Source organism: Atta colombica, unplaced genomic scaffold (assembly GCF_001594045.1).
Source record: "Atta colombica isolate Treedump-2 unplaced genomic scaffold, Acol1.0 scaffold105, whole genome shotgun sequence".
In the NCBI taxonomy this organism is placed as follows: domain Eukaryota; kingdom Metazoa; phylum Arthropoda; class Insecta; order Hymenoptera; family Formicidae; genus Atta; species Atta colombica.
This window is the reverse complement of record NW_017259190.1, coordinates 4,315,785-4,336,620: the sequence shown is the minus strand read 5'-3', so window position 1 is coordinate 4,336,620 and position 20,836 is coordinate 4,315,785. Positions and strand designations below refer to the sequence as shown.

Here is a 20,836-nt window from a genome sequence, read left to right as displayed (position 1 = left end):
ATGAGTAGTGTCCGTTGAATACACCTAATATTCGAATAAATGAATAAAAAAAGGAATGAAAATACTCATTCGAATACATTTCTTTTTTATTCGTTAAGAATAAATATTTTTTCATTCCATTTGAATGAATATTTTTTTAATATTGTTACGCAAATATTTTATCATTTCATATTCGTTTTTACTCTGTATTATCTGCACATAGCTTACAAGCCTATAAGAGAAAACAGAAATCTATAAAAACAATGGCTGTAATTACACCGTGCGCTTAGTCCGCGACTTATACGACGTCCTATAAATTAAACAAAGACATTTTTATTGAGAATAAATAATATATCTCGGAATTTAATGTCAGATCATAATGAACGTCGCGCCCAAGATATCCTATAAAATATTTATAATATTACTGTCATATAACCGGAATTATATCAAAATATATATGGCACTCTATTAAATAGATAGATTTATAAGTAAAAGTATATATCTTTCTAAAATATTTTTTTAAATTTCCAAGTTTCTTTTATAAAATCTGAATATTATAATGATGAAATAAATAAAATTAATTTTTTTTTACTTAAAGTCATCAAAGGTTATAATTAAGAGATAACGATTGCTTATTGGAGCTTTCTTTTTCAGTTTATATTTTGTTTGAATGAATATGAATACTCGTTAAATATTCATAGTTTTTTGTGAATAAATATTTTTTGAAAACTCAAAATTTTGAATATATAATTATATTTTTTTTATGTGAAAATTTTGAATAAATACAATTTGGAGCTCAATTACAAATTTACTTTGTATTCATCGGATTCATATTAAGATTCATATTGAGTAGATGATATATTATAATATTTTGCGGATATTTATATATAAGAAATAAAAAAAGAAAAATTTTTAAGAGAAAAAAAGAAGAAAAGAAAGTCACCGAACGCACGGAGTGTATCGAATTCATGTTGTTGCAGCAAACCACAATGAATATGTATCAAATTTATGGCGCGCGGTTTTGTGGTACCGTGCGGTTCTCCGCCCACTCACACTCGCGTGCACGCTCGTGATTTATGTTGCTCGTAATGCAGATGGTACTCGAGTCGAGAATCTCAAAGGAAAAGGAAAATTATCCACCATTTTTTCCTTACCGCACAATTTTTCTTGACCAAGGCAGAATTAAAAATCGTCTCAAGAATGATAGATGGAGAGCAAATCGATGTTGCTACGCTTGAAATGCGTTAATAATATTCATTAGCGATTTATCTTTTATCAAAAGCATACGCACTTTTCTTCAATTTTCACCGACATTAATTGCATAATCCGTTATTGGAAGATAACATCTAATACCGTTTTAGATGGGGATAATTCTCTATACATATGCATGATGTTTATTTGTCCATCTGTTATATTTATTATACCATTTCGATTCCGTTAAGTCTACTTGGTCGTCTATCATAATTTTTGCATCTTACAGATTAGAGATTATAAATTTTGCATACACATATATATGCTAATTATATTATTTGCAATCTGATGAAGGATTAGAGACTAATTACTGACAAATTAGTCAATGTAAAAAGAGATAAAAGCAAAATTAATAACAACAAATAGATATGTTAAAAAATAATTTTTCTTTCTCATTAATTTTTAAGTTTCAAAAACTTTTGACACTATATCTAATATTTACATTATATTTAAAAATGTTATTGTAAAATACATTGAATTACATAATTATATTATTGCGAGACAAATCTACATCTAAAATCTACATCTTTAACTGTGCCTTTTTTAAACATGAAAACTGCATTAAAAATTTTAACTATATTTGAATCAAATTATATACAATGTATAGTTAAATTAAACTCTATTTAATACAGCCTCGAATATAAATGATTAGAAAGAAGAAATAGGCTAATTACAATATGCAACAATTTGATATCATTGACGAATTAAATGACAGTTTGTCCAAATGGATGATTATGTTAATTGAGCTATAGATAGGCTAATTATACCGAAAATTCTGCCTGATATGCTATCTTCAATACATCTTTCAACCATGATCGTAGCCCGTAACGATAAGCCCGTTTATAACGATAGTAGCTCATCGTGGCTTTATCTCGGTTATCATAATTCACGACGCAATTATTATATCGTCTGATCGGCATTCCATGTTCTTTTTTTATAATGATACTGTAATCTGGTAATGCGAGTTCGAGTATTAACAACAGTAACATTGTGACTATCATAAACTCATGAGTCATGAATTATTTATCAACCCGTTATTTATTAATACAAAATGACATATATCGTCACCGTGTGCGATCATTTTTTTCGATTTTATATGGACCGGAGAGAAATAGAAGAAAATGTATAATATTTTGTATCTGATATTATAGTTGTCATATAATTAATTAGGCATACTATATAGGAAGCTGTGCAATCTATGTGTGTACTACAATATTATTTATATCAGAACTCTTAAGAGAGTCCACTCTTTAGAGGATTTATAATTCCTGTTGGAATTCTATATGTAATTTTATTTATAATTTTACATTATAAATATAATACATTATAATATAAAGATTATTTAAAGAATTAGAATATAACATATGTATAAAATATATATATATATTATTTATGTATACCATACATAATGTATATGTAAATAAATAGTATATTGAAATATGTATGTTAAAATAAGACATATAAAATTATAAATTCTAATTTTAGTCTGAAATTGACACAAAATTATAGACTGTCCAAAGTGGACTTTAAGGGATTCTATTATGTAATGCTACTTGTATATTATATAATTACTTATAATTAACTAATTATATTGTAAGATAATATTATATTATTACAACATATAATTATTATTGTGACATTTTCTTATTTTTAAATATCATTTAGAAATATTATTTTTAAATATCATTTCACTTTGACATTTGTACAAATCTTCTAAATACATTGTACAAATTTTTGTACATTTCCCGAGAATTAAAGAGTCGAATCTTCTTGATGATTCGGCGCGAGCCGAGCATATTCTCGTGCACTTACACGGGCGCACGTGCATGTACGCCATATTAATTACAATGATTTCCTGCCACTTATGCCCGAGCGAGATTTAAATTATAGATATTCACTGCTGCTCCGCAAAGAAGACGGGAGAGAGAAGAAGGAAGAAGGAAGGAACAGAAGAGAGAGAGAGAGAGAGAGAGAGAGAGAGAGAGAGAGAGAGAGAGAGAGAGAGAGAATAGGCAGCAAAGAGGTCCGACCGGACCTCTTTCAATCGTGATTACAGGGTGCGCGAACATTTCAGGAATCAGACTCGCGTCAGAACTCTCAGGTCATGGGTCAGTCTTCTTTTTTTTCTTTATCTTTTATGTCCCTCAACTCTTCTTTGATTATATACACACGCGCGCACACACGCACACACACGCGCACGCACACACACACACACACACACACACACACACACACACACACACACACACACACACACACACGCACGCACGCACGCGCACACACACACACACACACACACACACACACACACACACACACACACATGTATATTTATTTATTTATTTATTGTAAATATTTTTTAATGAATCAGTCCTCTCTGAAAATTCGCAAATCGGGGAAATTTTCGTCGTGATTTATTCTGGAATTGATTTTATAGAAATCTTTTTGGAATTGTGCGAGAGATTAAAAATATGTATAGGGAAAGGATAATCGGAATGCACCGTGCAACACATCCGTGACAAATTGTCCTAAGCGACACAAAGTCGTAAATCAGAAGGCACTGAGCCGCGTGTATCCCGGTTTTGGGATCTGAGCGCAATTAAAACGTGCGTGGTGCATTAATAATAATCAACCGCATCGGTATGGAATTTTGCTGCAATGAAAAATTCTTTACTGAAAAATCTTTTTACGAGAAATTGCCCTTAACATTATTTTTTTATATTATTTTGATTTTCAAATGAAAGTAAAAATGCTGATGATGGAAATGCCGAAACATCCGATATTGACTTTTGCGAAATTTGTTGCGAAATTAATTAAGATTATATTAATAATGCCATCTAATTGCTAACTCTCAATCGTCAATTTATTGTTATATTTACTATTGTTATTGAAAATAAGAATGTTGTCAATAAGAAGTGAAATAAAATCTCCTAAATTTTTCTAAACAACATTAATTAGATACTCGTCACTATTAAGACTTTTGATGACTTACCACGAATCTTTAGATTAATAACGTTATAAGTGAGAAAATACATAATGAAAATTTTTGCAAAATATGTTAAAATAGAAATATTTTCCAATGAAACAATACTTGCATTTGATTTGAGAACTTGTAAAATATACCAAAAACTTTATTCTTATTTTAGAAGGGAATAAAATCATATTTATCAATTTGACAGCTGTCATAGCTTATGTTTCTTGATTAAGCATAATTCATAACATATATATGATTATTTATCGAAATACAAGGGAAATATTTCTGGTATATTTTACAAATCTTCCGATTATAAATGTATGTATTGTTTTATTAAAAAATATTCACATTTTAATATATATTATAGTTTGCAAGAATTTTTCTTGTATATTTTTTCACTTCTAATCCAAGATGGCTGCAGTAAGTAAGCAGGAGTCTTAATTCGTTTTTTTTTTTTTTAAACAGAAGAGACAATTAATTTTAATATTGAATAAAATATGTAAATTCGTAAATTAAATTAAAAATTAAAGCGCATGAAGCTTAATTTGAGACTCCCTAAAAATTTCAAATTATAACGTTACAAAACTGAATATTTCTCATAGAGTTTTTTATCTTTGTTCCCATAAAGCTGTTATCATTTAACGCAAAGACGAAGCTATCTTTCAAGTACCTCGAACCGTGTTCTCCAGGTGACAGAGAACCAGGTCGGCGATGAACACGCTCTCTTTCCCTAACTCCCTCTTTTCCCCATCTTGAAAGAGGACTTGAGTTGAAGTTTATGCATGGCTGTTTACCACCCGGTAAATGTTGTGCCGTGGTCATAACGTATATCTTGGCGGGGCTGTATGAAAAGTCCCGTACAGAACGGCCATTAGCCGCATTCAATCACCATTACACGCTCACGCGCTTTCTGCGCCTCACTCGCTTCTCGTCCCTCTTAAATCCTTGCCCAGGATCAAGGCGAAAATATGTACGCGCCAATCAGGATGAGAGCCAAGACCTATAGCTATTCATGAGAATCGATGTTTGTTTTACAATCGTATCGGTCGGAAAAACTGGAGAGATTTTAAAGTTCAACTGGAGACTCTTCCACTGAACACTCTTTTCATTTAGGACCGACTGATCGACAGACGTATGTTTTTTTTTTATCTTTGACACGATTGGCCATTTTTATTAGAAAATATCTGTAAGAAATGTTATCACAATGGAGACTTCAGAAATCCTAATATCTTATTATTTATTTTTTCTATAATGTTTTGTTGACAAAAAGTTTAGATACTTAATGAAAAACACGTACATGAAAAGAACGGAAAAATTTTTAAATATTTCAAAAATTAACTAGACGCAGATTTGGAAATAATTTAGGCCATCAAAATAATTATGTAGGACGCTCAAGCTGGTTACTAGAAAACTGTTGTACAGTATTACTTATCATGTTAATTATTTTAATGATTTAATAAAATTATTTTCAGCTAAATTCTTAGATACTTGAATTTTTTTCCGTGTATGACAAAACATAAAACATTAAAAGATATAGAATTCAAGGCCTTAGATATTTACTTTTCAATCATTTTTTTATAATTTTATATGTGTATTTTCCTAAATATAAGTAAATTTTTAGTATAAATGTTTTTGTCTGCACTCAGCTATTAACTGTTCCTTACGTTGCTTTCTCCTGTTTAATATTACCTTCATTTTCATTATATCAATGTAGTTTAGGCACACAAATCGACACTCTCTAGAAGCCGATTATTTCTCGCGACGAATTAATTCGTGATCGGTTGAGCGGGCCGTCAGGTCCGCCGGTGGTTACGCCGGCAGCGATGTAACCAGCATGCAAGTATTTTGGGTCGGGTGGGTCCCAGTCGGATTCTCGAGTCCCTTTCTCGGCCGCACATTGCCCTCGGGCTCTTCACGGTTCCCAAGGGGGTCAGAGGTCGCTGGGCCCTCCTCCACCTCAGTTCCTCACCCCGCTGCGTCTCATCGACCCGCCACTTATGAACCGCCCATCCTCCCTCGTCTCTCTCGCGCGAAAGAGTTATTCATTCGTTCGGGTATGACGAGAGATGTCAGGGCGCGAATCTCATAAAAATCGTGAAATTATAAATTATACCAGGATAAGTATACACGGGGATGAGCGACGAGAAACAAAATGTTGTAATTTCAAAGTGTGTAACAAAGTAGACAACGTATCTTGCTTTCTGCAAGCAAAGAGAGGCTGAAGTCTTTTTTAATGGATAATTTTGTTCAAAATTATCAAGCTAAAATTAATATAATAAATTATTATAACTATTAATAATAGTAAATATCTTTAAATTATCTAAATAAAAGACATTTGACTTATACTACATTGTTTTTCTTCTAAGAATTTTTTATTATAGAAGCTAAAAAATGTGGAATAATTATAAAAAATATATCTATTATTTTACATTTTTATATTTAATTAAAACAACTGTTTTATGACAACTCATTTACGATTCCGCTAGAGACATTGCTCTATTTTTTAGCAACAATATTTAACGGTATTTTCACTTGAACGAGACGGGAGGGAAACGTACCGAGGGAAGTGCGTGTTCATCGGATGAACATCAGTCGAAGGGGCGGCTTCGTGAGACTCGAGGTCCAAGTCGGGGTCGTTTTTGCGAAGTCTGATAGCCGACAATTACGCGGTCACGGCGATTGGACGAGCCGTTTTCGCGGGAAGCATGGACCAATCGAAGCATTGGATTATTACCTTCTCTCTCTCTTTCTCTTCATCCCGCTTTCTCTCCCCGGATCTTTCTTCTCGCCTAGAGTACTACTCGGCGCACCGCAACGAGCACGTTTAGTCTAGTCAGAGCTGCACCTGTGGGTGAATCTATAAGCGAATCTGCTATCTCGTTATCAGTGTCCAGCAATCGATGAAAAGTGCAGTAAAACGCATTTCTTTCAATTATTTTTTCAATCATCTTTTCTCCATTTTTATATTCTACTTTCGAAGAAGGCGATCTCTAGTCAATGTGAGTGCAAAATTGTCGAAAAACAATTTTTTAAAGGAAATATTTTAAAGGATTTGAGTGTGAAAAAGTCGAAAGGTTGAAAGTATGAGAAAAGATTTTGAGTGTATAAAGCAATGTGAAAATCTATCAAGATATTAAATCTATCAAAGTAACGTGTTGTACTAAATCACATAATTATATGCATGAATTAATTTTATTAAGTGAAAGTGTGAAATTGTAAGAAAATATCAATTGGAGATGTTGATTTTCTAAATATCTAATATAAATTAAATATATAACAATAAATTAATTAAAAGATATAAGAGATAAAATGTTGTCACAAGATCTTTAATCTTTAATCAAATTCAATTTGATTATAATGATCGTATATTATAAATAAACGCTAATGTACATAAAAGTATCGTAGATCTTAGTGAGTTCAATGGATTTTCTAAGATTCCTCATGTCGTCTCGATAAAATATAAAAGCATAAAAAGGATAAAAAAAAATACACATTGTATAAAAATAAAAATATCGAGATATAATCACGAGGCTGTATGGCGCGGAACGAAACATCACTTGACAGTGATGTCTTCATCACGGGTATTAAGCCAATGGCAGCGACAGCATCGACGACAACGCTTCGAGTGATCTAGATGATAACGTGATGATTAGCAGTTAAATGTTAATGAGTTTCCGCGATCAAACAGCGAACCAAAGAAGCGGAAGCGGTCGCATAGTTCAGGTAATTCTCGTTCCTCTCTTGCTCGGTGACTTTTTTCTCTTGCCAATTATTTGTTCAATACACAGACATCATCTGTCAAACGATGTTCGATAGTGATGGTAAACACGGAGAGTTGCTCTCGTATCTTTCGACCGTGTCGAAGAAACTTGATAAAAGCTCACTGGATAGCGACGGGTTCAGAGATAACGAGGATTTATTGTGGCTTGGATTGAATTGTATCTACGTTTATGAGAAAGCTGAGGAATTCATTACGGGCCGCGAAAGGAACTCTCGGTGATCTTTTGTGATCTGTTCTCATTCTCATGGGAAAAGCTAGATAAACACGATTCATCATGCATATCTCTTTAGAGAATTAATCTTAGCGTTTGCTTTAGCTCTCTCTCAATTTTTTCTATAATATGCAAAAAATAGTATGCACGATAAATGATACCACGCGCTTCAGTTGGAAAGTTAGCTTTCGCATACGCGATAAAAACTTTGATATCGTGATTCTGGAAATTATATTAATACTATTCCAATCTTTCCATTTCTGTAATTGTCACATGGAAAAAAAACACAGCTGAAAACTTCACTGATTCGGCAAATCTACAGTTGTAATAAATATACAGACAGTCAATTTTCTATATTAAAATAGCAAAATTGACAGCTGAATAGCATTGGTGATTTGCTAAACCATCAAATCTTCTTAGTTATTAATGTTGAATGTTCGCGTAATAAAAAGTTATATATTTGCTGTACCATCCAATTAATTTTTTTTCCGTGCACATTTTTATTTCTAACATGACTTTACGTATTATTTCTTATGTAAAAGAGATAAAGTATCTGAACGTTAATTTTTATGTAAAGACACATGGTAATTAAAAAGATCTATAATTATATAATCTTTCCCAAAAAAGCTCTTGGTAATATTCATGCCTATGTTAAAAGTTACGCGGGTGTCACCGACACAGCCACTTTGCGGTGCACGTGTTCGCTGATCACGTGCGTGCAAATCGAGTCGTTCAACATTATCATCCGGATGCATATAAATTCATCGGCATATACTGAAATACGCATCCGGTGATATTGTTTCAATATTAATTTTATTATTAGCGAATATATTTTGTAATAATTCAATAATGAATTTAACATTAATATGTTGAAGTTTATTATTAATGTAATATTAAATCACAGATATTAATTTAAAATATACTCTGACATCAATATTTCTATGCAATATTGGAATCTAGATTAGCGTCAGAGAATATCACAGTATTCTTGTTTACGAACAAGTCTTATTCGTCATATTCTTACTCGATCGCGGATTCAACTTACGTAATCGACATTTGAATTGCGCGAGATCGATAAATCTTAGCGCGGCGCGGCAGCCACGATTACTCGTTCGCTTCCCATGGAGGAAAGGATCTACCATCGCATCGCTACGGCATTCCACTGATACGAGTAAACGAGCAAATTCGTAGGTTGAGGTCCCCCCTACGGGCCCTACACCGCGTCCGATCGAATCCCATAAGTCACGGGACTCGAATACTGTGTTTAAGCAGAGAGCTTATTCTCTCGTCCATTATCTCCGTGCGTGTAAGGCCCCGAAATGTTTTTCGAGATCCTTGGCTTCGAAGAGAACGCGAAGTGATCGAGGCACGCAAATCACAATACGTAGAAATTATCCTTGGTCGATTCAATATTTTATAATTTCTATTACGATCTATTTTTATTTAATTTTATCGAAAAAGTAAACAATTACACATCTTTTTTGTTTTTTTTATTTTTATACATTTATTACTTAATTTAATTACTGTTATATACAAAATAATATAACAATATTTATATAAAATACATACAAGATTAAAAATATTAATTTATTGTTTTATACATCTTGGAAGGAATTTATTCTCGTTATTTTAAAATTTGTTCTTTCTTTTTAATCGGTTTTTAAAATTGAGTATTGTTTTGTGTTTTAGGAGATTTGAAAAGGCGACATTCTTGGAGTAGCGAGATCGATTATCAGTTGGAGGAAACGGAAACTGTGACTATTTCAGGGGAAGATCCCGCTGTCCTAGCTCCATCGGTTAACGATAGAATCTCCTACAAGGTACCGTACAATATATTATACAATCGATATAAAGACACAATACAATATATGTAAAAAGAATTTATTTTCAAACATTTTTAGAAAAATGTTTAAAAACAAATTATTAAATTGCTTATATAAAAATTTGCTTTCTATTCATATAATACAATTTATAGTAATTATCGTGCAGTTTGTATAATAATTTTTTAAACCATAATAAAAAACGTTTAACAATGTTAAACTTTACTTTTGCATCGAACGTTATACACTCTTCGATCCTTAGCTAATGAAAAACGATAATTATTTGTATATATCAATGCTCAACATTGCTGTTTTTATTTTGTGTACATGATCAAAAAATAAAAAATGTGATAGAAATAAATGTGATAGAAATAATATTTGAAATGAAATAATTATGCACATTGTAATATCCAGTTAGTTTGTTAAACTAACATTAATAGAATTCAAGTGATCACTATTAATATTTGAAGATATTTATGTTTGTAATTTTTTAACTGTGTATATGTATAATAAAAATTGCAATATCTTGCAATATCTCAGCAAAATATCTTAAAATTAATATATGAGCTTAGAAATTTATTCGCGCATGAGAAAGAAACGACGATCATAAATTTCTAATGGCGTGGTAAAACACGATCGGAATCTCATGAGAACCTCGCCAAATAATTCATTTCGACGACTCGCCATGCGGGTAATTGAACGTCTATGAGATTAATAATTCACTTTCTGAATGAAAAAAATGGCTCCTCCAGTGAGCTGGCAGGATAAGAATCCAATACTTACCCGGATCACTTTCGAAAGTTTTGATTGTTCTCCTCATGAAGCATAATTACTATGATAAAATTGAAATTTTCTTTTCAAAGAATTTGATATAAAAGTTTTTAATATTTAATATTAAATAGAATTGAAGGAGAGATCAATATTGCGTATAATATCTGAATGTTTACATTCAGATATTACATTTCTCTGTCATATAATTTTGAATTTAAATTATTTTTTACATATATTTAATTCATTCATATAATACATAATATTTTTTTAAGATATTAGTACGTTTAGAAATCAGTAGAAAAATGCAGTAAGAAAATCATTTTTTTTCCAACAACATCTTTTTCTTAAAGAATATGGAAAATGTAAAGGAAATGTACCGCATCTTAGTTTCCTGCTTCGTTCCGACCGGTTAGTCACGTTCTAGAAACGCGAGGATGCGACACGGCATTAATAAAAAAAAATATTACACGGCATTACGTACGTCTCATGAATAGTGATTATTAATTTAAAATATTGAAAGAGAATTATATCAGATGAGTTTATCAGCACACTTAGAATGGCTAGAAAAAAAATTAAATCGCTATAAGCAAGCGCTAAAAATTCTAAAAATTATAATTATATTCATTGTCCAACAAGCAAGCTGACATTATTTGTCGTCATTTTGACGTCAGTATGTTTGCTGAACAATGAATTGTAATTTTTAGAATTTTTATCTATAGCTTGCTATAGTTTAATTCTTTTTTGGATGATTATATCTTGCGTTTTGTATTTAAACAATTTTCAAAATTTTAATTGATAAAAAAAGATTTTTATTAAAAATAAGATTTTTAATGAATTTTAGCGTATTATTTCTGCGTCTTCCTTATTAAATTATCGAGAAAATGTATTTTCTAGCAGTATGGCTGTTCGGTGCAGACGGTGGACTTGGTGGCGGACTGCCCGTTGCAGATCGTGACGGGTGACTCGAGATCGCCATCACTCTCGAGAGCGCCGACACCCTCCCCGACGTCCATCGCGTCGTCGACGAGCATGGGGCAACGCTCGAGCGCCTTGTTACGCCCCAGAATCTCGTTAACTTGGGTCTTGCGTGGCCAACAACAATCTAATTTGGGTCCTGGGCCCAATAACTATTCGACCATTAACGGCAGCGGAGGTGAAAAATCATCTTTTTTTCTATATTATTTGTCATTTTTGAGACTAATATTGATAATACCTATTGATATCAATAATCATGTTAATAAGAAACTTTGCTTCAATTTATTATTTTTAATATAGAAATAAAGATATAGAAATAAATTTTTAATATAGAAATATAGAAATAAATGTTACAATGTTATACTATCTCATTATGTTATTAGTAAACTATATGAAATTATGCAAAATGTTTCTTTGAAAGGTACAAATAATGATCGAGACACTTTTTCACGGAGTAGCAAGAGGTCTTCGAGAAGAAGCGTTAAAAGTATCAAGGATAAAGACGCTGCTAGCAAGGAAAATATCGAGAACAAGGAGAGCATCGAGAAACGCGAGAAAATTTTGCACAGGCTTCAAAAGATCGAAAGAATCGAGAAGGTAATTTTTAATTTTTATTTTGTAATACGGGGTATAAATTTTCTTTTAAATAAACTCTCCCATTATTCTAAGTTTATTATTTTTGAATTTTACAAATATTTTTTTACTGTTTTCAAACATTTCTTTTGAAGACTGTTGACAAAGAGACGATCGGTGAAAAGCAGTTGGATAATCCTCTCGAGAGGCACTTTAACAAAGAATTTATCGGTCTCAAAAATACGAAAGAAAAGGAAAAAGTAAAGAGAGCCGTATCTGAGCCTTCCCTAGTATCTCGTGAATCAACGTCGACACCCAATGGACGAGAGAAACATCGACATAGGCGGACCAAACGTTCGCACAAACCTAGACTACCCAGTAGATTCGGCTATGAGATCGCCGATCTCGACGCATTTCTAACTAAGGTGCTTCTTGTCTTTTATTGTTTATCTCCTATAATTCTATAACTTTTTTATTCTTTATAGAATTAATATCTTGTGTTTATACCTATATATAGTATAATATACAATTGTAATCGTAGGCATCTATAGAAAGACCAGCGAACATCCCAGTTGTCCTGTCTTTCCCATCGGTATTATATCAGACTCAAGGCGGTATACAGGATGAAATGGCTCTTCCTCTTGGTACAGTTGTGAATGCCGTCTTCAAAAATCAAACCTGGCTATACGTGCAAACACCTCACGGACAGGAGGGTTACGTCGGCTACGCTGCCTGTTTACCCTTAGGGATCTTACCGCAATCTACTCGAGGACCATGCTGGGAAGATTCCACTGATGTTTTTCCTCGACCATTAGGTATAAATGAAATATTCCTATAAAACTATAAAATAAGTCCTGTAATGTTGAGAAATAAAGTAATTAGAATAATTGAAAAAAAAAAAATTTTATCAATAATATAATTTCTTTAGATATAAATTTATTAATTCTGATACATTTCAATTATAATTTAATAAAATCTTTAATTAAATCTTTCCTATTAAGTGAATTTGTAACTCACTTTTTTTTTGCTATCTAATAGATTAATTTAATTTTATTTGTAATTTTCTTTCAGACATAAAATAGTTTGTTATCAAACTCTTAATTTTTGTAATTGTTTTCTTCAGGAAATATGACAGACATGGAGAAGCTGCGTGATACTAGATCTGAGTGCGGGGCAAGTCGTGGACGCAGTGGCAGAATGAGGCGAGGATCAAGAGACGCAGTATCGGCATGCGGTGAACGGAGTGTTGATCGGTTGTATTTGAGAGCAGCAGCAAACGCGCGCACTAAAGGCTCGCGGTACACACTCCTGGTGATTAGGAATGATTACGAGGCGCATGCCGCAAACGCTTTGACGGTCTCGAAAGGCGATGTGGTCGCTTTGCTGAGCGATCATACGAACGACTGGTTCTGGGTGCGTTCCAGGGATGGCAGAGAAGGATTTATCCCCGCGGTCATCGCCGGTCACGGTTTTCTCTGATCCCTTTTAATCAGAGGGATTATTTAATGTTAACAAACTCTTGTTTACGAAATTCGTGAAGAAATGATATCGCACTCTCGAAGCAATGTTCTTATAAATACTGCCAAATTTACTTAAGTAGAATCGGATTAATCTATTAACAGTTAATTTTGTAATTAACTGACATGAAGAATTTTTGTTTCATTTTTTAAATAATTGTATTATAAATAAAAGAGAGAGAATTCTTTATGTATAGTTTCACAAATGTGATATTATAAATTCAGTATTTATTAAAGAAATATTAATTTTAATTAAAAATATATTCTTTTTTATTAAAATATATATAAACTTTTTAAATTTATAAATAAAAGGCAGAAAAAAGGAGTATGCGAAGACTTGTTATTTTGTGTATAATACTTGGCAATCACGAAAAAGGTTGTCAAAATTCTTCGGCGAATACAGATAAACTTTCATATTTATCTGTATTTTATTTTATATTTTCCTAAGGAAGGAAAAGACAATATAAAAAGTATAATTATAAGGATAATTATATAAATACATGTATATCTATTTTTGCATTTCATTGCGCAAATATCGCTTGTATATTTGTACAAAAGAATCATATCGTATAAAAAATGTATACTTTATTAATATATTTATTTTAAAAAATTGCAAATTAATTATATTTAATTCGTTCATCCAAATCATTTGGAAAAATCTTTATTGGAAAATTAAATTCCCATTTTATATGGAATTTCGATAATTATTCCTAATAATTCCTAATAATTATTATGCAAACTTGAGCATCATTTCGCGGTAATTGTAGTTTGTGCTAATATCAATGCAATTTGAAGAGCCAGCCACACTGAGCACTTTATGTGGTGTTTCTTGATGTACCACACTATAGACTGTGAGACTCGAGGTGGGAACTTTGGCTAGAATGTCGCCTTGATATGTCATATGATGAACATGATCGGTCGTACCCCCAGCGATCACGCGTTCTTCGTAGATCTCTGCTACATGGATTCCTTGATCAGCCAAATCGAAAATTGTTGCTACCTCCATCGTTCGTACGTGCCACAATGATAAGCTGGGCCCACCGCCACACAGCTAGAATTATTATAATCAGAATATAATTAAAAATTAATTTAGATGCAATTCATTTCCTTTTCATTATTTTCATTTAATATCCTTCCTTTTTGATAAACATTCTGATAAATATATCATTATTACTTACCAACCAATCTTCTGTGAAATCAACAGCACCAATCCATTTTCCAAGTCGTGGTCGAGCAACTTTATCTATTAAATGAGGCGTTAATATATTAGTGTTCTCCTTTTTGCGCAAATCCCATAATCTTACAGAACCATCCTCGCTACAGGATGCAAGCTGATTATCCCTAAAATTCGCAGAAGTCTAAATTATAATAAATCTAAATAATAATCAGGCCAACTTTTGTATAATGTAGTTCTCATATATAATCAGATCAAAAAATAATTACATCATGGCAAGGCAGTGTATGTAATCAGTATGGCCCTGCATGCTTCTCAGAATCTTCCTGCTTTCTAAGTTTATGACATAAATATTGTTATCACCACAGCCAACATACAGTAAATTATTCATTTTTGAATATAGCATGTAATTTATGTCTGGCTTATCGTAACTGTCTCTGAAAGAAAATATATATTTCATTTTTTTATTCTAAAAGATAAATATACAAAGTTTATAATTTACAATTCTAAACATGTCACAATTTTTAATACATTTTGTTTTAATTATATTCTTTTAATATCACTTACTTATTAGCAGGAATTTGTATATTCCATGATACTTTACTCTTAGGAGCCTTATTCGATGTAACTATCTTCCAGTCCCATCCCGATATTTCACCACGTGTTCCTGTCACAAGAAAATTCTCCACAGAAAGCATACATGCAACTTCCTGATCGGGATATGCAGCAAAGCGATAACTAGGTCCTTGTAACTCATTCTCTTTGTTGGGCCCTAAGGCCTTTGACAGACTATTTGAAAATTTAGAAAAATTAGAAATATTAAATCAAGTAATTTAAAAATAAATAACTGTTTGTCTGATTTCAAAGATTAAATATACACATCTTAACTGTTTTCAACTTCTTGCAAAGAATTGCATGAGTACATATATTGCAACAATATATGTTAGATATACTGGAAACAAAATTCCTCATTCAAAAATTTCCTTACTCAAATATTGAGATGTCCCCATAAATATTGCCAGCCAGAAGATAATTTCCATCGGGCGAGAATGTTTGTGATAGCACAGTGTTGTAAAGTAATTTCTTGTCAGTTAAATCTATCATTTTCTCCGGTTTATTAACATATTATACATACACATGCACAATCAATATATATCGTTTTTCTCTCTAATATTTTATCATAATGCTAGCAACTTAAAAGTTTTTTTACACAAGTCTTGCAAACAAGATTATCGGACAATTAACGTGCAGCAAAGTCGAATGTTTACCAACGTATTTTTAGGTTAGGGTTAGAGGCTTAGATTAGGTTAGGAAAACATCGCAGAGCTTAAGAAGCCTACCGTTTTTGAAAATTAAAGAAATATTTAATAATATTTAATGATAAACTTAAAGTTCGCTTTAAAAGGGGAGATTTAACTATGAGCAAAAAGAACTGAAAATTCTCGCGAACACGATCCACGAATTGTTTTATATCAATTTCTTTAAGCTTGATTGTTTACAACATCGTGCAGGACATACAAAACGATTATGACGTACTTCATGCGCAAAACAAAAAGTAACTATAAAAAAAAGAATTTCTATGTTGATAACGCGTTGATAAATGATAAACGATTGTAAAAATTGTGATAACCTTGTCGTATTCCGCGCGATTTCGCTCTGATCATGTGACCATCGTTTCGCGTTCCAGTCAGTCAGTCAGTCTTGTTATAGTCAAATATATATGCCCAAAATTCCGAATCTCTTTCTCTCAGCATCGGTCCCGGGATTCAGTAGGGTTCAGTCAAATTTGGAATTTGACATCATCTGAGGCTTTTATTTTTTACATTTAGAAAGCGAAGAATTATATTCCAAATGGCACAAACCACAAGACTGCTCGTGAGAACTGGCAATTTCCTGAAAAGTGCCTGCAATCCCTTTTCCATGACTGCAAGATCCTCCAGGTGAGTTTTCGCTCGATCGTTTTTTTTTTATTTGAAACGAATGACCTTTCGACCTTCATAAAATTACCCAGATTTGCATGCTTTTTTCACTGAAGATATAATTATATTACCATTATCTCTCTATCGAAATTGGAGTCTTAATTTTATTCTATTTTATCTATTTTAATTAAGATTTCGAGATATGTACAGTCATAAAATTGCAGAAAAGTATTAAGAATCAGCACAGCGAGAAGATCAATTAATTTAATTATGTAATTGAAAATATTTGAACATTTGTATCTACTTTATGAATAGAAAGTCAGTAAAAGATTTGAGCAAAAGAAAAAGTACAGAAAGAACAGAGTTCCTTTTAATTGAATTAAATTATCTTTTATAAATTCAAATTTTTATAATTCTGTTATTTTTTAACTTACATCGCCCTTGAAAGATAAGATGCATTCCATTTCACGCATGATGTGATGATGTGTAATACATCATTATCTTTGTCGTTTACTGAATGTTAAACGAGGATAAATGATGTATCATACGCATTCATGCACGAAACAGAATGCACTCTTAATATCTTATCTTTTTGATATGAAATCAAATAAACTACATGATAATAGTAATTTGTTTAAAATACATATGTTACAGTTCATGGTGGTCTCATATTGAAATGGGACCACCAGATGCCATTCTGGGACTCACCGAGGCATATAAGAGAGATAAAAATCCAAAGAAAATCAATGTAGGTGCTGGCGCTTATAGGGATGACAATGGCAAACCGTATGTTCTTCCGAGTGTTCGGAAGGTTAGTTATAAATAAAATATCAATTTTAGAAGAGAAAAATTAATATTATATATAGATATAATGATAAAATTGTGTAGATATTTTTTTATATATTATTATGTAATATAAGATTATTATATAATATTAATTAATGTAGAAAATTATTACATATAATAAGTATAATAAGTATACAATTTTATTTATTATAAAATATAATACAAAATGTATTTTGGATTAAATAACAGGCAGAAGAGAAAATACGAATTAAAGAAATGGACAAGGAATACTCCACAATTGCTGGCAATATCGAGTTTTGCCAGCATAGTATTAATCTAGCTCTTGGAGATGGAAATGAAGTTGTCGCAAATGGATTGGTAAATATTATAATGACAATAATATGTAAAGTTTTTTCTTAATAAAGATTTTTCTTTTTAGAATGCAACAACCCAAGGAATTTCCGGTACTGGTTCTCTTTTTATTGGAGCAAAATTTCTATCTCATTTTTTTCCTGGCAATAAGGAAATTTATTTACCAACTCCTTCATGGGCGAACCACGCTCCTATATTTAAACTTGCCGGACTTACAGTCAACTCTTACCGCTATTGTAATCCAAAAACGTGTGGTTTAGATTTTAAAGGAGCAATGGAAGATTTATCCGTTAAGTATAAGATTTTTTAAATAAAAGTAATAACTATTATTGTAAACATTAATGCATGCATCGGTAGAAAATATCTAAAAAATATTCATAAAATTTTATATCGAATTATTTAAACAATTATAACAACTAACGTTTATGTATTAATATAAATGTTTTCTAAATATTAACAATGTGATTTCTAACAAATCTAATATGAATAATAATTACAATTGGGCAGAAATTTTACGAGACATATTGCTCATAAAATCAGTGTAGCATTACATTAATTAACATGAATAATTCTGAAGGAATTAATATTTTATCATACTAATGATGTTATCTGTGAATAGAATATGCCTGAGAAATCAATTATCCTTTTACATGCATGTGCTCATAATCCTACTGGTATCGATCCCACACCGAAACAATGGGAAGAATTGTCTGCTCTGATTAAGAAGAAGAATCTGTTCCCATTTTTTGATATGGCATATCAAGGTTTTGCCTCAGGTATTTTTTAATGTAATTTATCATAGTACATCTATTACTATTAACCTTGTAATACCTTATAATTTTAATACTAGTGCACTCTAACATTTTTTATAACTTTACTTATTTTTCTATAGGAGATTTTACAAGAGATGCTTATGCAGTTAGACTATTTATTAAGGAAGGTCACAAAATTGCTTTAGCTCAATCCTTTTCAAAGAATATGGGTCTTTATGGTATGTACAAATAAAAATATACTATATGTATAAATAAAAATTTTATATATATATTTTTTTTATATATATAAAAGTTAAAAATATATTAATTTTTCTTTTATTTCTTTAGGTGAGCGTATTGGAGCGTTAAGTCTAGTGACGTCTAGTAAAGACGAAACTGCACGCACTTTGTCACAACTGAAGATATTGATTAGGCCCATGTATTCAAACCCACCCATTTATGGAGCTCGTATAGTTAATGAAATCCTAAGTGATCCTGAACTGCGAAAGGAGTGGCTACACAATGTAAAGGGTATGGCCGATCGCATCATTTCGATTCGCACAAAGTTGCGTGATAATCTGAAAAAGAGCGGTAGCGCCCGTACCTGGTGTCACATTACCGATCAAATCGGGATGTTCTGTTATACTGGTCTAAAGCCGAATGAGGTAATCTTTTTTTCTGTATTAATATCTAAATGTACTTATGTAATAATGTTCTTTAAATAAGAAAATCAAGATAAATTACAAAAATAATTATAGTATCATTATGATTTATGATTAATTATCGGTTTTTATTGTTGATTTACTAACAGGTAGAAAAACTTACAAAGGACTTTAGCATTTATTTGACAAAGGATGGTCGCATTTCCATAGCTGGTGTTACGTCGAAAAATGTAGAATATTTGGCACAGGCAATGCACGAAGTTACCAAGTAACTTCCGCTACTAATTGACAATTAAATATACTATTATTTCATCTAAAATCACCCTGCCAATATCAAATATAATATCGCTCACAATCTATTTTATTGTATACAAACTGAGCAAGTGGAAGAATAATTTTGATCAAGATAGAAAAATATATAGAAAACCATACAGCACGGATATGAAATGAATCTTTTTTTAATTTAAATTTATACAGTCAATATTCATTTCGATTTATATGTGGTAAACATATCAAATATCCATTCAATTTTTAAATATTTGCGAATAACAATCTATCTGCTGTTGTTCAAAGTAACGTCTCGTAACAACAATAAATAATTGGATATCAATTATACAGTTTATATATGTATTTGTCTGTATTATTCATATATAGATTTAAATTAAGGAATTATTTTTATTTTTATAATAATTTAGATATTTTAATATATTAATGATAAATAAATATATATATATTTATTTATTGATAAAAAAATTTTTGTATTATTTAAAAAAAAATTTTTGTATTATATATCTATGCTGTATATAGATAAAATAATTGTATTTTATGTAATTCATATTATAATATGAATATTCTAATATGAAATGCAAGTGAATAGTACGAATTGTGAACATTCAAATTGAACATTAATTGCAGCTGTATATTAGATTCCAATAGAAAATGCTCATTTTGTGCAATCCATTTTTATGTCTAACTTTTAAATTTTTTATTCTAAGATTTTCTCTATTCTAAATTCCTTTTGAGAGAGATGTCCATATTTAATTGTGAATGACACAAAAGTGTCTCATTCTTTTTCATTTTAACATTTATGAAAAATATAGGAAATAATGTGACATATGAGATAGCACAAAGCTTTGTTTAAGTAAAATTAATAGACTTAGAAGAAAATTTTTAGAATAAAAGAACTAGACTGTGTTTTATATTCTAGCCATTTATAAACATTTGAAGAGCTTTATTAAAGAAATTTCTTGTAAAGTTTGTATTGTAAAAAATACAAAAAATATAAAGATCATGTTAATATTTTCCTCACTTACTGTCTT

The 20,836-nt window shown here is 31.1% G+C and overlaps 3 protein-coding genes across 3 annotated transcripts in view; 2 read left to right on the top strand and 1 right to left on the bottom strand.

Moving 5' to 3' along the window:
* LOC108688629 overlaps window positions 1–13,927 on the top strand; it is an 18,331-nt gene extending 4,404 nt beyond the window's left edge. Inside the window, exons 3-8 of the mRNA XM_018194972.1 lie at window positions 9,886–10,016; window positions 11,682–11,940; window positions 12,184–12,359; window positions 12,491–12,760; window positions 12,877–13,150; window positions 13,459–13,927. Of these exons, the coding sequence (XP_018050461.1) occupies window positions 9,886–10,016; window positions 11,682–11,940; window positions 12,184–12,359; window positions 12,491–12,760; window positions 12,877–13,150; window positions 13,459–13,814 (1,466 nt within the window). The 3' untranslated portion in view covers window positions 13,815–13,927. The remainder of the gene's footprint in view (window positions 1–9,885; window positions 10,017–11,681; window positions 11,941–12,183; window positions 12,360–12,490; window positions 12,761–12,876; window positions 13,151–13,458) is intronic.
* A 434-nt stretch (window positions 13,928–14,361) lies between these two features.
* LOC108691248 (THO complex subunit 6 homolog) lies at window positions 14,362–16,530 on the bottom strand. Its single transcript, XM_018198921.1, has 5 exons — window positions 16,015–16,530; window positions 15,594–15,815; window positions 15,296–15,463; window positions 15,031–15,193; window positions 14,362–14,903 (listed from the first exon to the last, which is right to left on the bottom strand). Exons 1-5 carry the CDS (start codon window positions 16,128–16,130, stop codon window positions 14,583–14,585), a joined length of 990 nt encoding a protein of 329 aa, XP_018054410.1. The 5' UTR covers window positions 16,131–16,530; the 3' UTR covers window positions 14,362–14,582.
* A 150-nt stretch (window positions 16,531–16,680) lies between these two features.
* Window positions 16,681–19,871, top strand: LOC108691239 (aspartate aminotransferase, mitochondrial). Its single transcript, XM_018198916.1, has 8 exons — window positions 16,681–16,966; window positions 17,600–17,756; window positions 17,981–18,109; window positions 18,171–18,392; window positions 18,723–18,879; window positions 18,996–19,094; window positions 19,204–19,520; window positions 19,667–19,871. The coding sequence occupies exons 1-8, from the start codon at window positions 16,878–16,880 to the stop codon at window positions 19,787–19,789; spliced, it is 1,293 nt and encodes a 430-aa protein (XP_018054405.1). The 5' UTR covers window positions 16,681–16,877; the 3' UTR covers window positions 19,790–19,871.
* The last annotated feature ends 965 nt before the right edge of the window (window positions 19,872–20,836 follow it).